The 16,872-nt window shown below is 42.0% G+C and overlaps 2 protein-coding genes across 3 annotated transcripts in view; both read left to right on the plus strand.

Moving 5' to 3' along the window:
- Window positions 1-3,378: 3,378 nt before the first annotated feature.
- On the plus strand, window positions 3,379-10,138 carry tmem184c (transmembrane protein 184C). 2 transcript variants are annotated; one of them, XM_035427388.1, is made up of 10 exons: window positions 3,379-4,035; window positions 4,471-4,601; window positions 4,837-4,873; window positions 5,681-5,886; window positions 6,317-6,391; window positions 6,658-6,751; window positions 7,976-8,088; window positions 8,386-8,485; window positions 9,172-9,343; window positions 9,752-10,138. In XM_035427388.1, the coding sequence occupies exons 1-10, from the start codon at window positions 3,919-3,921 to the stop codon at window positions 10,093-10,095; spliced, it is 1,389 nt and encodes a 462-aa protein (XP_035283279.1). In that variant the 5' UTR covers window positions 3,379-3,918; the 3' UTR covers window positions 10,096-10,138. The 2 variants fall into 2 exon arrangements, with proteins under 2 accessions (XP_035283279.1, XP_035283280.1); XM_035427389.1 differs by having other exon boundaries at window positions 3,400-3,449.
- Window positions 10,139-15,289: 5,151 nt separating this feature from the next.
- The window catches only part of LOC118232414 (rho GTPase-activating protein 10-like), a 40,186-nt gene continuing 38,603 nt past the window's right edge, over window positions 15,290-16,872 (plus strand). The window contains exon 1 of the mRNA XM_035427396.1: window positions 15,290-15,857. Within this exon, the coding sequence (XP_035283287.1) occupies window positions 15,704-15,857 (154 nt within the window). The 5' untranslated portion in view covers window positions 15,290-15,703. The remainder of the gene's footprint in view (window positions 15,858-16,872) is intronic.

The raw sequence follows: 16,872 nt of genomic DNA on the forward strand, positions 1-16,872 counted from the left end.
ATCACAGGCTATATATATTGTATACTATTGGTCATTCCAAATTCTTTCCAAAAAACATTTTTAAAAATGCAAATGTTAAAGCTAATTGTATGTTTACTCCACAAGAAAAAGTCAGCATATTATCAGATGATTTCGACAGAAGTAATTTAAGTTTTTGTATTTTTTATTTTTTGTACTAATTATTCTTAGAAGCGTTTTTGTCCTTCATCCAGTGCCTGAGATAGGACTGAATATGTGTTGATTTATGTTTAATTACAGTGAGTACTATAATTAGTGCATGAAAAGGAGTATTATTGATTACTTGTGTTTCTATTCAGGAAATACAGTGAACGTAACTATGTATTTGTTATAATTTCTGTTATTGTGTGTGTATCTGTGTATGAGTGTGTGTGTGTGTTTGTGTGAGCATGAAAGAATGCTAAAATAAATAAACTTCATTGTACTTCAATTCTGGTGCATTATTTAGTTACTGTTAAATAGTAGCCAGAGATTCAATAATTAACTCTTTATTATAGTTTTCTGAAATTTGTATGTTATGATACTTTAAAACTGGATGTATTTCCTCAAAAGATTTTTTTGGAATTTATTACTAATTGATATATATAGAAATGACATGTATCATAATATTAAGTGAGATGGAGAGGGAAATTTAATAATTTAGCATACCAATACAGAAAGCTTCAGAAAACATATTTTTCTGTAGAGGTTCTGTTATTGTTCATATGGCCAATGATTACAGCGATTCATTGTTTGTTTTATTGCAAACAGAGATATCTTAACTCATGGACATCAAGAGATGAATTCCACACATCCCAGCAAAGAATTGTCTTCCTTATTTCAGTAGATAGCAAAATATTAAACAAAAACATTGTGTACATTTAATGTGTAAATCATAAGTATTAAAATAAAAATAGATGATCATTTATTGCGCTATTGTTCTGACCGAAGGGATAGTTGACTTTTTGGAGTTTCTGTAAGTACTTCAGTTTTAATGTATATTTGGATTTGCTCAAACAGCCCAGTTTTTGTACACTCACTGGCGTCCCATTGCCAGCTAATGTGAAGTTGCTCTGCAGAAGTTTCTCTATGTATGTGTATATATATACTGTGAACCCTACAGGTGCATGAGCTTTGGATCAGAGTAATTTGAAACTACTGTAAGTATTTAAATATCCTTCATCACACATACAACCTTCCTGTGCCAATAAAAATCATTCCCCAAAACAAATAACATTTCCTAAAAACTTAATAAAGTTAACTACGTCTTTTCACTAATATGAAAGAAACTGGAACCGAGCCAAAGGAATTACTTATTGCGTAAATAACAAAACTCGTTACAGTTCTTTAAAAGGCTATTTTGAGCTTAAAAGCAGTTAAAACTGTTAATTTTATCAAAGCCAGCTGAGCTGCACCAAAGCAGATGCATTGAAAGTCTTTGTTAACCAGGAGGTTTTTTATTCACTGCTCAAGCTTGATGTGGTGGAAATGGAAAGTTAATAAAAATCACAAATGCATTACACACCATAGATGAAAGCAGTCTGGCATGTCTATGTAGCATGAAGTGAATTAACTGAGCTATCGCTGAGCCTGGTTTCCATGTAGTCTGATGCCAGACACAGACTCATAACCTGTCAGTAACAGACCGCATGTACATCCCTGCTGGAGTGAAAACATGTTTCTGTGTCAACAACGATACACAAAATCAAATGAGTACCACGTTGTGCACCTATAAAATCACACACGTTTTTAGTAAGTCTAAATTGTTTCAAGCATAATTGCACATATTCTGCCTGGCTGTGAGCGTTCTGTGATATCAAATGAATGGTGTGTGGGGTGGCAGTGGATATTGGCATCAGCTTTAATGTCAAATGGAACATATTTAATGGAATGGTTAGACAAACCAACCTACCAATGGCAAAAACAATATTATAGACTACTCATGAAAATCTGAGTTATAATTTGAATAATGGCTGGGTGACGATTATGGGTTAGTCTAATTTCAAGGGAAGTTATAGTATTGTTTGTGTATTGATATTGTTATTGTACGTCTTTTGCAGTAATGGCTGAGGGGCAGGGAAATTTGGGCAGCGTTCGAAACCGCATGCTAGCATATTTTTTTCAGGAAACATACAATGTAATAGTATTAACCTTATTCGTTTCATATTGGGACAACATTTTTTTAAAATCCACTGACGATACTGTAGTATTAAAATCAAGAATGTTTGTTTGTATAATATAAATTTATTTGAGAAGAAACAGCTTTGTTCTAAAAGTCAGTGCAGAGCTAATAGTTCATAAATAAATGCAATTTTATGAAACCTCTCAACTTTTCTTTTTGTGAACCCTTTGTGACTCCACATCCCCTGCCATTTTACATCATACTCCCTTAAAGCAAATATTCATGGCACAAGTATGGTTGAGGCCCATCCATTCCTAATTTATAAAAGCCTTGCGGTTCCATCTAATATTCATGGACAATCTGTATAGTGCTACAAACAAGGAATAACTGAAATGCAAAGTAGCAGAACATCATCAGTGAATTCCATCTACATATTTTTACTGACCTGTTCTAATAATAAAGAGTATCTCAGATGTCCTTAGATATTGAACTACCACTACAATGTGTTTTATAAAAAGCAATTATACACAATTAATATTATAGCAATTGCCAGTGTGCATAAATTTCACAAAAACAATTATATACATACACACACACACACACTGTAATAATCACAAACAGACTTATAGAAAACGTTGCTGAATTATAGATTTATGAGGCCATCTAGTGGCCTAACCCGGGAGGTTTAGTCCTTAATTGGCAATTCGGTTCCTTTAATCAGATAATGGCATTAGATCGTTGTAATTTATTTATATATGTATATTTTAATTATGGTTAAATATAATTTAGTTAGACTTTTCCAGCCTAGTAACATGACAACTCTTTTACTAACAGAATAAATCATGCTTTAGATTAATTATCAATGCCTTCGCGGTTAAGATAATATTAAAATGAAAAGTGACAGTAAGTCAATTTCGTGAAAATCACTTTATATGACACTACTTCCAATTTATTTTTGTGCAGTAATTTTTAGGTAGCCTTGATTTGTTCTGTAAAATGAGTGCGGACAACAACCCTCCATTGACTTACAAAACAACTTGTGCATCTTCTTAGATCTCGCTATCTTTGATTGTGCCCTGGTGTACTTGGATGACAGTGATTTCACCATCACGTGAAAGCTGTGCGTGGCATACAAACATAATGCCCTTGCACTGATTGATTGAAAAGCTAGCGAAAAATATTTTACTTTGCCATAGCTTCTGCGCATTACCCAATCGAAGGGAAGCAAATAGGCGGGACTCCGCTGTGGTTGGTTTTAGCATGGTTGGTTGTAGCTGGTAATAACAACGGAACACATGAATACAGGAGGTACTTTACCTCTAGCTAGCTTGTGAGTAAAGTTAGCAAACATTAGTTGTTTTCTTGTGGCTGGACTTTGAATCGTGGGTTTTCTTCGAGGCTTTAGAATTAGCTGTTTTTACAACCTACACATGATACAACATTCTTGAAAATATCATTAGGGAGATGGATACATGGGACTTGTTCTAAAGCACTGTTCTCTATCTAGCTAGGCTAGTGCTTGTATGTTTGCTGTTATCTGAGTCGATGTAGCTGGATATGCTAGCTAGTTATGGTTTGTTTACTAAGCTGTGTTAGCGGACAAGCATGCTATGATAGGAGTTATTCTTGTCCAGCGTAGTATCTGACTACTCTGTAGTCACAACTAAGACATGGTGGACAGCTAAGTACATACGACCAATTTTTCAAATCTCGCTTCTTAGCAAGCAAATAATTTCACGTTGGGACTACAATTACTGCATGTACCGTAGCTCGCTAACTAGCCCTAACCTAGGTTAAACATGCCTTGCACTTGTGGGAACTGGAGGAGGTGGATAAGGCCCTTGGTTGTGTTACTGTATATTTTATTGCTACTTGTGGTGCTGCCGCTGTGTGTTTGGGAACTGCATAAATCTGGGGTGAGTCCTGTCGATTAACCTACACCTTCAGATAGTCAACTAGTCAGTGTTCCGATGATCCGCAAACAATTTTACGTGATTTGTAACTTAGTTTCTTAATTTTTTAAGGCATTGTATTAGATACAGTTGCTACTTTGTTAATGTTAATCACTACACATGGATTTTAACTGCTTAATTGAATGCAAGTGACCTAAGAATGCTTTGCAAGTATAATACGGCTTCACTTTCACCTGAATCGGTGCTGTTGTGCTCTAAAAACTTCCCAACTCGTGACTTGTAGCATTCTTAGGATTACTTTTACTTTCTTATCTGTAATTTTATTATGTATTGTAGCAGGTCCCGATCCGTTTATAATACACCGTTAATCGTGCTGCTTGTCTGACCCGTTGCTCGTTTGTACAGTTCACTAGCAGATCTCTTTTCTGTTCCTCTCAGGTTGGCACTCACAACGAAGCATGGTTCATCGCTGGTATATTTGTGTTCATGACTATACCCATATCTCTGTGGGGAATCCTGCAGCATCTTGTGCACTACACTCAGCCTGAACTGCAAAAGCCAATCATCAGGTGAGACCTGTTCAGGTATCTTGAAAGGACATAAGGACTAAAGGTTTATACTGTCATTCTTGCTTACATATTATTGACATTTGAACTTGTTGACTTGTTATTGCCTGGAATTCAGCTGAAATGCTCTTCCTGTTATCACCTTTTCTTTGTTGAAAGGAAAGATTAGATTTCCTGGAAAATTTGACTGTAACAACATTCAAGGTTTGTTCTTTGTTCTTTTCTTGTCTTCTTTCAGGATATTATGGATGGTACCAATATACAGTTTGGACAGCGTAAGTAGTTGTTGTTTCCAAAAATGTGTGGTACTTGTAGTGTCTCCTTGTTATTTCTTAAGATCAGTCTTGATTTTCATTATTGTTCTGTGATTAGTGACTTTTAACAAAAATATTTTTGGCCCGTGTTTCATTTGGTTTTAAAATGGTCAAATACTCAGTGTGGTAACAGCATTGGGAAAAGTGCCATTTTTAGATGTTGTTTTGAGCACCCAGACCATTTCTCTGGTGACCTGTACAGTTTAAATTGGAGACGATGTGTTTCGCAGTCACAGGACTGAAGAGTGGTTGGTGTACACATTATAAATCCCTGACGAGTAGGTAACAGGAGAATCTGTATTCATCCTCCTGGGCGTTTGTGTTCATTATTGGCTTTCATTTGCATTTTAATGCATTTTAGCAGATGCGCTAATCCAGAGCAATTTAGGCAGCTTACATTCCTACACACAGTCCATTCAAACAGCTGCACATTTATTGAAGCATTTCAGGCTAAGTGCCTTACTCAAGGGTTCAACCACGGTGCTCCTCTTTGGAAATGGACCTACAACCTTGGTTGTAAAAATGTCTCTGTAAATAACAGCATGTACCATATGAACAGGTATCATCTGTACAGGTACCCAAATACCAAAGAACACCAGAATCAGACGTATATCTGCATTTGAGCTTAGTCAATCTAATTTTTGTGTGTTATATACATGAAGTGTTACCAGAAAGAGGGTGACTTTGCAGATGTGACAAGAATTGCCTGGAATTGTGTAAGGAGTTTCAGAGGTTTCATCAACGATAACTTGGATGTTTCTCCCGCAGTGGATTGCTCTGAAGTATCCCGGCATTGCCATCTATGTGGACACATGCAGGGAATGCTATGAAGCTTATGTCATCTATAACTTCATGATCTTCCTGCTGAATTACCTGGGGAACCAGTATCCCAGCCTGGTGTTGATGTTGGAAGTCCAAGAACAGCAAAGACATCTACCACCATTGTGCTGTTGTCCACCGTGGCCTATGGGAGAGTGAGTCCATATTATTCATTTGTAGTTTAGAAATATACTGTATGTGCTGCAAGAATTAGCATGGGAAACTCTGTTGACAGACGTCACAGAAGAAGTGCTGGGTGTGTTAGTAGTGCTGTAGACTTTATTTTTGCTCTTATGTCTTCAGACAGTCGGGCTGTTGGGCATTTATTCAGTCTGTGTGTTTGACCTGGTTGAAGTCCAGAATCACCACATCACTCTCTCTGCACCAAAAACCTAAAGCATTCTAACAAACTTGTAATGCCATAATAGTCTTTCCATTAAAATCTGTCCATTTCCACATCCTGATGCTGGTCCCTGTATGTAATGTTTTTAGCTGATGTTGCTTTGCCTCCAGTAGCACCAGCCCATCTTTGATTACATGTTGCTAGGCAGCAAGTGATAATGGTTTGTTTTTATCTTTTGGCAGGGTGTTGTTATTCAGGTGCAAACTCGGTGTTCTGCAGTACACAGTCGTCAGACCCGTTACTACGGTTATTGCACTGTAAGTACAATGCAGCAGGAACAAGCTAACTGCAGTGCTTTAATCTTACACCATTACCTCTGTAGCACCCATAGTGAAATCTGCTTCCTTCCTTGAAAAATCTTTTTTGTTTTTTGCTTTTACATGGGATGTGAATGGTTAATTTAACTTTTCATTGGTGGTTATAAAAAAATAAATTACACTGAACAGATGTGCATGTCCTTAATGTACGTACAGACATCACATTGTGTTTAAAAATTGTCTAAAATCCTGAATTCTTCTGCCAGGATCTGCCAGTTGTGCGATGTGTATGATGAAGGCAACTTCAGCTCCAGAAACGCGTGGACCTACCTGGTGATCGTCAACAATGTCTCCCAGCTGGTACGCATACTTGCTCATTTCTCTACATTGTTGCAACGTGCAACTCCTCCAATGTAATGCTCTGCCTCTCCTCTCCTCCAGTGTAACGCTCTGTCTCTCCCCTCCTCCTCCAGTGTAACGCTCTGTCTCTCCCCTCCTCCTCCAGTGTAACGCTCTGTCTCTCCCCTCCTCCAGTGTAACGCTCTGTCTATCCTCTCCTCCAGTGTAATGCTCTGTCTCTCCTCTCCTCCAGTGTAACGCTCTGTCTCTCCCCTCCTCCAGTGTAACGCTCTGTCTCTCCCCTCCTCCTCCAGTGTAATGCTCTGTCTCTCCCCTCCTCCTCCAGTGTAACGCTCTGTCTATCCTCTCCTCCAGTGTAATGCTCTGTCTCTCCCCTCCTCCTCCAGTGTAATGCTCTGTCTCTCCCCTCCTCCTCCAGTGTAATGCTCTGTCTCTCCTCTCCTCCTCCAGTGTAATGCTCTGTCTCTCCTCCTCCAGTGTAATGCTCTGTCTCTCCTCTCCTCCTCCAGTGTAATGCTCTGTCTCTCCTCTCCTCCAGTGTAACGCTCTGTCTCTCCTCTCCTCCTCCAGTGTAATGCTCTGTCTCTCCTCTCCTCCAGTGTAACGCTCTGTCTCTCCCCTCCTCCTCCAGTGTAATGCTCTGTCTCTCCTCTCCTCCTCCAGTGTAACGCTCTGTCTCTCCTCTCCTCCTCCAGTGTAACGCTCTGTCTCTCCCCTCCTCCTCCAGTGTAATGCTCTGTCTCTCCTCTCCTCCTCCAGTGTAATGCTCTGTCTCTCCTCTCCTCCTCCAGTGTAATGCTCTGTCTCTCCTCTCCTCCAGTGTAACGCTCTGTCTCTCCTCTCCTCCTCCAGTGTAACGCTCTGTCTCTCCTCTCCTCCTACAGTGTAACGCTCTGTCTCTCCCCTCCTCCTCCAGTGTAATGCTCTGTCTCTCCTCTCCTCCTACAGTGTAACGCTCTGTCTCTCCCCTCCTCCTCCAGTGTAACGCTCTGTCTCTCCTCTCCTCCTCCAGTGTAACGCTCTGTCTCTCCTCTCCTCCAGTGTAATGCTCTGTCTCTCCTCTCCTCCAGTGTAACGCTCTGTCTCTCCTCTCCTCCTCCAGTGTAATGCTCTGTCTCTCCTCTCCTCCAGTGTAACGCTCTGTCTCTCCTCTCCTCCTCCAGTGTAACGCTCTGTCTCTCCTCTCCTCCTACAGTGTAACGCTCTGTCTCTTCTCTCCTGCAGTTTGCCATGTACTGCCTGGTGCTGTTCTACAGGGCTCTGCGTGAGGAGCTGAGCCCCATCCGGCCGGTTGGGAAGTTTCTGTGTGTGAAGCTGGTGGTGTTCGTGTCTTTCTGGTAAGTTCCGTGGGCACCCTGCTCCCCGTAACGTCATTCATCCGAATCTTATTTTTTAAAAGATTTATAGAAAAGTGTAATTTTGGTTGGTTAGCTTGTTGTTAAAGTGGAATATTGTTTGAGATTTCAAATACAGCTTAGCTTTTGTATTGTACTGTTTTTGTTTGTCTTTGTTGAGGGTGTGAACGTATGATGTTGCAGTACAAACTGCGGCTGAGCTGTGATATGAGTGTGAATGCGCAGGGATGCTGTGATTGGCTTCAGCACCTCTGAACCCGCAGCTGTGTTCTCTCCCAGGCAGGCCGTGTTCATCGCCTTCCTGGTGAAAGTGGGAGTCATTTCAGACTCTCACACGTGGGACTGGGACAGCGTGGAGGCAGTGGCCACAGGACTGCAGGTAAAAACACTGCGCTGTCCTGCTGGTGGCCTTCGCCTTTCTGGGGCGAGAAAGGTGCTTTCTGTTCGCCTGTCCCATCCCTCACGTTTTGGTGCACTCGCAGGTGTTCCTCTCTGCTGTGGGAAGGTAAGTGCAGGTGTGTTGTGGGAAGGTAAGCGCAGGTGTGTTGTGGGAAGGTAAGCGCAGGTGTGTTGTGGGAAGGTAAGCGCAGGTGTGTTGTGGGAAGGTAAGCGCAGGTGTGTTGTGGGAAGGTAAGCGCAGGTTTGTTGTGGGAAGGTAAGTGCAGGTGTGTTGTGGGAAGGTAAGCAGAGGTGTGTTGTGGGAAGGTAAACGCAGATGTGTTGTGGGAAGGTAAGCGCAGATGTGTTGTGGGAAGGTAAGCACAGGTGTGTTGTGGGAAGGTAAACGCAGGTGTGTTGTGGGAAGGTAAGCACAGATGTGTTGTGGGAAGGTAAACGCAGGTGTGTTGTGGGAAGGTAAGCGCAGGTGTGTTGTTTTGGGAAGGTAAGCACAGGTGTGTTGTGGGAAGGTAAGCACAGATGTGTTGTGGGAAGGTAAACGCAGGTGTGTTGTGGGAAGGTAAGCCACGGGTGTTTTGTTTTGGGAAGGTAAGCACAGGTGTGTTTTTTGGGAAGGTAAACGCAGGTGTGTTGTGGGAAGGTAAGCACAGGTGTGTTGTTTTGCAGGACTTCATAATCTGTGTGGAGATGTTTCTGGCTGCCATTGCTCACCACTTCAGCTTCACCTACAAGCCCTACATCCAGGAGGCCGAGGAGGGCTCCTGCTTCGACTCCTTCATGGCCATGTGGGACATCTCTGACATCCGTGCGGACATCTCTGAACAAGTGCGCAACGTTGGTGAGTTCCCCTGTCCCATAACCCACTTCGCTTCTCAGTACGAGCCCAGAGTTCTCCCTGGAGACTCAGTAATGCACAGACCCGTAGAGGGAGTCTGGGTAAAGTCATCACTACTGAAGGAGATGCGAAAAGTTATTGAGTCTAAGGGCTCATGTACTTCACACAAGGATATTTCTTGTTCAAAAAATTACATGTATTATTCACTTAATTGGATTTTTCTGTATTCTATGACCAAGATGAAGATCTGATAACATTTATGTTTACAATAAATGAAAATGTGGACCACCCTGAGTGGTTCACAGATTTCTTCTTTGCAGTGTACAGTCTGCACCCTAAGCAGACGCTGTCTTCAGTGATGGTGCGTTTTGGTGTGGGACAGTACCCATATCTCAGCTCTTTTTCCTGCAGGACGGACGGTTCTGGGCCGTCCCAGGAAGATGTATTTTGGAGAGGATGAGCAGGAGCAGAACGAGCACACCAGCCTGCTTTCAGGGGGGTCCCAGGACCCCATCACAGAGACCGCCTCCATCCCGCCCTCGCCCACGGGCCGCTACCAGGGCCTGGGGCGCACCCGCACCCCCCACTCCCGGTCCGCCCCCGCGGGACTCAGTGTGTTGGGCTGGGAGGAGGACGCCATCCGGCCAAACTCTCCCCCCCCAGACCCGAAAGACCTCCCCAGCCCAGATGCTAAAGACCTCCCCAGCCCAGATGCTGAAGACCTCCCTGGCTCAGGCAGCCGCCCCACTTCCTAGTGTCTCGCAGGCATCGCTATCACCATCCCCCTCCCCCCCCCCCCCCCCCCCCCGGCCTCCAGCCCCCAGCTCCGTTTAAGGAACACAGACACAGAAACTGGTGTGAGTGACTCTGTGCTCCCCTGTGTTTATTTCACAACACAGCGCTGAAACTGAGAGAGAACCACTGGAGCAGGCTGACTGCAGAGGCTCATGGGTACGCTGTGCTCTGGGGCGTAGAGGCTCATGGGTACGCTGTGCTCTGGGGCGTAGAGGCTCATGGGTACGCTGTGCTCTGGGGCGTAGAGGCTCATGGGTACGCTGTGCTCTGGGGCGTAGAGGCTCATGGGTACGCTGTGCTCTGGGGCGTAGAGGCTCATGGGTATGCTGTTAGTGCCAGTGGCCCTTTCATTAGGCCACATTATCAGGAAGCGCCCCCCCCCCCCTCGTTTGTGTGTTTAGTGGTGCTAATGCCGTACTTATCCTGCTTGCAGTTACAGTGCCACTGGTCTGGAGCTTTGTGTCTCTGTCTGCCTGCTTATTTAGGCATTTACTGACGTTTTAGGGTTTTTTTTTTCCTTTTTTAATATTTTTATTTTAGTTTTAGTTTGTTTTCATAGCACCATTCTCCTGATCATGACACTACACCACTACATGAAGAGTCAGGGTTTTATAAACTGATGCCTGCTCAGTGCATTGAGCTGTATATGAAGGCAGTGTTACTCTGTGGCAGTTGATAATGCTGTTGTCCATGTTAAAGGAGCATTATTCTCATAAAATGACCCAGCACTAGTCTGTTAATTTTCCGTTAGCATGTCCAGCTGTGAATAATATCCTGCATTCAGTGCAGCAGATAGGAACAAGTTGCTTTATTTTGCAATGCCAGTTTTAGGCTATTGATGGTCTGCAGTTGGACCAGGCTTGGAATAGCTATGCACAATAATCCTGCTATATAAACCTGCAGTTTATGATCCTATAGTTATACAGCAGTTACATTATCTCAGTGTGTTTTCTGTTTGGACCTTGTATTACACTAATCTCTGCCACGGCATCATTGCTGTGCTTTGATGGCAGGGTTTACATGGTAAATGTATGAAAATTAACTGACAAATTTGTGTTCAAATTGAACATTTTTCTCTGTGGTTTTGATCCAAAGGAACGGGTATGTTATAAATAATTTCATATGCCTTTTTGTCAGTTCATTATTTACATATTTCTTGTGAGAAAAGTATCAATGCAATTCTTCCATTTCTTTTTGGTTAATAACAACTTTTAACCAAAGTGATTCTGTTGTTTTTTTCTCTTTCCCCCATTAAGTTTTTCCCCTTTTTTCCTCTCATGTATCTGGTATGAGGTTAGTTTCATTCCTTGCCGTTTTTTTGGGTTTTGTTAAGAGCAAATACATGCCTTCAATTGACAGTTGAGAAGGCACCATTAACCAGAAAGCCATTTAGTGGAATTAAAGATGCAATGTGTAATGTGGGAAAAGGTGTGTTATCAATGTTCAGTCAAACAGTTGGAAAAACACACTGGTTCAATGGTCTTTCTGTAGTTATGATGTCCCTGTAAAAACAAAAATAGCAGCTTATTAACTGAAGTATAAATGTGATTACTCTCCTTCAATTGTGGCTGAAAGCTTGGTTGACGGTTGACGGGTGGGGATGTCGGTCAGCAGAATCGGGATGTATTTTCACAGTTATGTTTCATATCTGCTCCTTAAATATCCAGACCTGGGGATGTCCTGAGGGCCCTGCATTTCCGTAGTGACTGTGCTGTGCTTTATTGCCTTATGTGATGTACACTACCGCTCATTAACCTGCAGAAGGCCTGCTGCAGCATCACGCCGATGAGTATCTCTACGTGAAATGTTTTCAGAAAGCACAGTACTGTATGACACTTAAAATAATTCTGCATATTCTATGAGAAAAGCTCATCTGTTTCAATAATTACTCTCATCTGTTAAACTTGCTTGTTGTGGCTTTATTAAAAACAAGATTGGCACAATGCTTAAAAATATTTATGGACAGAACACAAGTTCTAACTATTATTGGGTTTAAAAAATTCATTCACCTGCACTTCTTATTATCAGCAGTAGAAATGTATTCACCTGTGAAAGTAAGCAAAGATGCCCTGTGTGTAGCCCCTCATTAAACGTGGAGCCATGAGAAGTGATGATATTCTGGTTGCAGCCGTAATGAGGAAAAGTCTGAACCCTGAACTTCATTTTTCAGAAACATTTGAACATCTCCAGCCAGGGTTTATGAACACATTTACAAATGGAGGTGAGCCCTGTGAAATTCCCCACTTACTGCCAACACACTTTCTGTTTACCACAGACAGGTGTGAAACACCAAGTTTCAAATATCAACGCACAATGCTGACACAGTTATAAGTACATGAAAACAAAGAACTTTGACACGAAAGGCAATTTGCTAAAGTAGAACATTATCTAACCATTTAGCCTGCCTGGCCCTTGGGGTTTATGAGGTGAAGATTTAACAAACCAGTAAGAACTAACATTCAACAGGTGGACTACCACATCCATGAGAAGTTGGCGAGGAACTTGGAGTGATGTTGTGTAAAACAACTATATGTGTTCAGAGTATTAACATGAACATAAAAATGGCATACTGCAGGAGATCAATAGCTTCTATGGCACAGTCACAAATAGCCCCGATCTGTCAGACAGACTGAAGTACTATGCTCCCTGCCATTTGCTTTTTTTGTGCCTTTAATGTCTTTCAGTCATGTGCAGCACATTGGGCTACAGCCACTGTATGAAATGTGCCATATAAATAAAGATTGATTGATTGATTGATTGGCATCTGATGACTGCACACACTGGTGAAAAGGCCTGTTCAGAAGCTCCTGTCTGCTGTGTTTGAGTGTCTGCAGGCTGTTTTTTGTAAAATTAGAAAATTATTAATATCCTTTCAGCACTAGCATGTATTTAGCATTTATAAGAATTCATGAAGAAACCCTTGTCCTTCCTAAAGACAATTTTTAAATTTTATTTAACCTTTTTTTACCCAGGGTAGGTTCGCTGAGTATGGTGCTCTTTTGCAGCAACGCCCTGCTTCACACTGATACACATTCACACCTGGGAGTTGCCCAGAACAACCACCATCTTCTATTGTTGGCCATTGAGCAGCTCCACTGGATGGAGAGAACATTTTTTTAGCCAATTAAATCGGGATGATTGGGTGATTTAGCCAGGACACCGGGGAACCCCCTACTCTTTGCGATAAGTGTCATGGGATCTTTAATGACCACAGTGAGTCAGGACCTCGGTTTAACGTCTCATCCGAAAGACGGCATCTCCTGCAGCACAGTGTCCCCGTCACTGAACTGGGGTATTGGGGTTTATTTGACCAGAGGGAAGATTGCCCTCTGCTGGCCCACCAACACCACTTCCAGCAGCAACTCAGTATTCCCTGGTGTTCTCCCATCCAAGTATTAACCAAGCCCACCCTTGCTTAGCTCAGCCAGTCAGCAAGAGCAGAGTGCGTGGTGGTATGGCTGCTGGCAATGCAAACCACCCCCCCCCCCCCAAAACAGGAGTACATTGTAAAAGACAGTGTAAACGATTATGATATACAATCATGCTTTTAGTGTACAGTGACAAAAGCAGTATAGGTAGGCATTTGTGTCGTTAGGCAATTACATCCATGTATTCTAGGATAATCTTGGTTCAGTAAGTTAACCCTTATGATGAACTGATTAAAATGAACAATTGTTGAACATGAAAGTTGGTTCTTCATTTTTCTTTTCAATGGCAAAGTCTGTTTCCACTAGAACACCAGAGACCAAGAAGTGCCCAAGGAATATTCATATACTGTCTTCCAAGAGGCTGTTCTCTCAAACATACCACTCAGCAATGTAATACAAAAATGCACAATACAATAATAATATACAAAATATAGCCCTTTATAAAACGATTACCTTCAAACCTCAACTACAATGCAAACAAATTTCACGGTTATCTGCTCAAAATCCTACTGCATTACACAAGCAAATATAATCAGAGGTCAGCTAAAATCTATGCCTCATGACGATGGAGAGGGGTGGTGTGGTTAGGGCGTCACCTGCAGGTGGAGATGGAGCGGTGTAGCTGATTTGCAATCACTTTTTATCTGCTTGTCATCAGCAAGACCTGGGGCTGGAATGCGACGCACGCGCGAGCTATATAGCGTATTCCCTTCTCCTATCCTGTGCTGTTTGTTTGTACGTACGTACCGATTGAACGCACAATAAAGCTTGTGTGCGTCTTAACCGAGAACTGTGTGGTTTGTGGGGAGAGGAACAACCGGACCTTGCTACAGACGAGTTGTGAAGTATTTCGTAAAAACGATTAATTTGGAAAGTGACTCAGTTTATGTCCACTGGTTGGTATAAAACAGTGACTGACAGCACAACGAATAACTGATTATGGGTTCCATTCTTCTACCTTTGAACATGAAACCTGCACCCTCCCTGTCTTAACGCTAGATGTCACTCTAAGCTTATTTTATTGTCAGAAAGAGCAGTTCAGCTCAGGTCTTGGAAAAAGCTCAAGTATGGTTTTGGTTGTGCAAATCGGTTTTGCCATAAACGTTGTGTACTGAGGACGAATTTTGAATGGATTAGAGTGGATGAAAGGCGCCTTACAGGAAAAATACACTGCCTTGTGCTGTATTAAATAAACTGCCAATATATAATTCAGTACTTCAATAGTATGCTTTATCAATGATAAAAGTGTTATGGCCAAGAAATGAATTTTACAATTCACCGGGGCTCAAAATATAGTTACTGCTTACGGTTGCATAGTGGCATGCTGAGAAATTTTAAACAAATGGCAGCTGACAACCTATTTTTAGCAGGATGCAACATATACGCGGTGTGTATGTCATGCTGTTTGAAAGCTCAGGTCCTCTTACTGTGGTGACTATAGTGTCAACAGAAACAGGTGGCCGCAGGCATGAATTACGCTGTAATAAATACCCAGTGAGCACCCACAGGTTCCACTGACAAGAATATCATACTGTACACATGAGGGCAACGTAGCATAATGTAGTCAACTCCCTATAACTGTACATCCAATAATTCATTCTCAGTCTCACTACTAAATTATGTACATGAGGACGAGCCAGTGAACTTCATGTGCTTACTACTGTGAGGAGCGGCCCCTCCATGTGTGACGTCACTACAGCTAGCTTGGACTCGCAGCAAGTTAGAGCAAGCGAGACTCCCTGGGGAATACGTAACCTACGCCAATATAGTGAAGACGCCCAAATCCCGCCCGCAAGTGACTGACAAGCGGACTTTATCCACTGTTAACACAAACTTCCACATGCTGGCGTGTAGTAGATGGAAACAGCCAGTAGTTCAGTGTTTTGGACTTGAGAATCGTGACTGAAGTTATAATTTACCCAGCGGTTATTCCTAGAGGCGTAAACTAAATTAGTCATCTTGCTATCATTACCTGTTGAACCAAATCCGAGACGCAAACTGCGTCGATTACACATATTTTACATGAGGCGTTTACAAACATAGTGGTGTGTCTGATCTTTCTAAAATTATTTTCCTCGTTTATTATTGTTCTGCTCTACACTTTCAATCCAAGCAGGTTCGGATTTGTTGATCAACAGCAATGGGATTACACCCTTTGGAGTTCAGTGAATGTTACCTGGACAGTCCGTCTTTCAGAGAGAAAATAAAGGCACACGAAGCAGAGCTGGATAAAACGAGCAGATTTATAAAAGAACTTCATAAGGATGGAAAGAATCTTATCAATGCCACTAAACGTAAGTTAAAACCTTTCCCCAGATCAACACACCAGGCTAGGTAACTAGCTAACGTTTACTGCCAGTTCATCATTTGATAGCTATTTAACTCAAAAAATCTTCATTTAAAAATAAATAACATAGACTCTAGTCTCAAAATAATCAGGCATTTTTGTTAGCTTGTCTAGCTGTGTTTATATGAAGCCATCGAGATAGCCAGCAGGAAAACATTGCAAATCGCCTCTTTCGGGTAGTTAATGTTAGCGAATTTAACAGAGCAGGCTAGCAAATGAAATCTAGCTAACTAGCTGGTCAATATCTAACTACGGGTCTAGTCTACGTTTGCTTGAAGTTATTCTGGTCGAGGCTAGAGCCTTGCTGACCGGGCAGCGTGTAGCAAACTCACTGGAAACAGCGAGCAAGCTTGCACAGAGCGTCAAGTTAGCTAGTTTATCGTTTAATTAAGCAAACGTTAGATAACTTAACGTTACACGTTAGTCTTATTGGTTAAATAACGTCAACTAACGTTAGTACTACTCTGCACCTTATTGTCGACGACTAGGTGCTGTGCCAGCCCCTTAGACTAAAGGCTTGCAAACCAATACAGCTAGATTAACTAGCGCTAGCTAACGTTATGGCGAACTAATCCGCTACGATACATCATTGCAAGGAGAATTCATTTACAACTGGTTAGCTGTTGGAAATGGTCGGGTGCACTGTGTCAATTAACTGTTGCATTATAAGCACTTCCGTTCACCAGTTGGTAAATACACGTAGACACTGGGCGTGGACCACAATGCAAGTCCTGCAGTTAAGTACAGTATATGGCTGCTGACGTTAATGTTTATTGGGTTAATGTATGACAGTCTATGTTGCTGAACCTTAGATACAAGTGAAATACAAGGAAATAACAATAAAGCGAATACAAATTTAAGAGACACGTTTTCAAGAACTCAATTCTGTATTCTGTAGTGTATGTCTTGCTACAAGAGGCTGCTCACTTTTTGTCAGATGTTAACTAATATTTAAAAACTAG

Source organism: Anguilla anguilla, chromosome 7, assembly GCF_013347855.1.
Source record: "Anguilla anguilla isolate fAngAng1 chromosome 7, fAngAng1.pri, whole genome shotgun sequence".
Taxonomy (NCBI): domain Eukaryota; kingdom Metazoa; phylum Chordata; class Actinopteri; order Anguilliformes; family Anguillidae; genus Anguilla; species Anguilla anguilla.

Coding starts and splice junctions, on each gene's coding strand:
- tmem184c (XM_035427388.1), top strand. CDS start 3,919: ATGCCTTGCACTTGTGGGAACTGGAGGAGGTGGATAAGGCCCTTGGTT. Junction 6,752..7,975: donor TCAACAATGTCTCCCAGCTG/GTACGCATACTT, acceptor TCTCTCCTGCAG/TTTGCCATGTACTGCCTGGT. Junction 8,089..8,385: donor GTGGTGTTCGTGTCTTTCTG/GTAAGTTCCGTG, acceptor GTTCTCTCCCAG/GCAGGCCGTGTTCATCGCCT.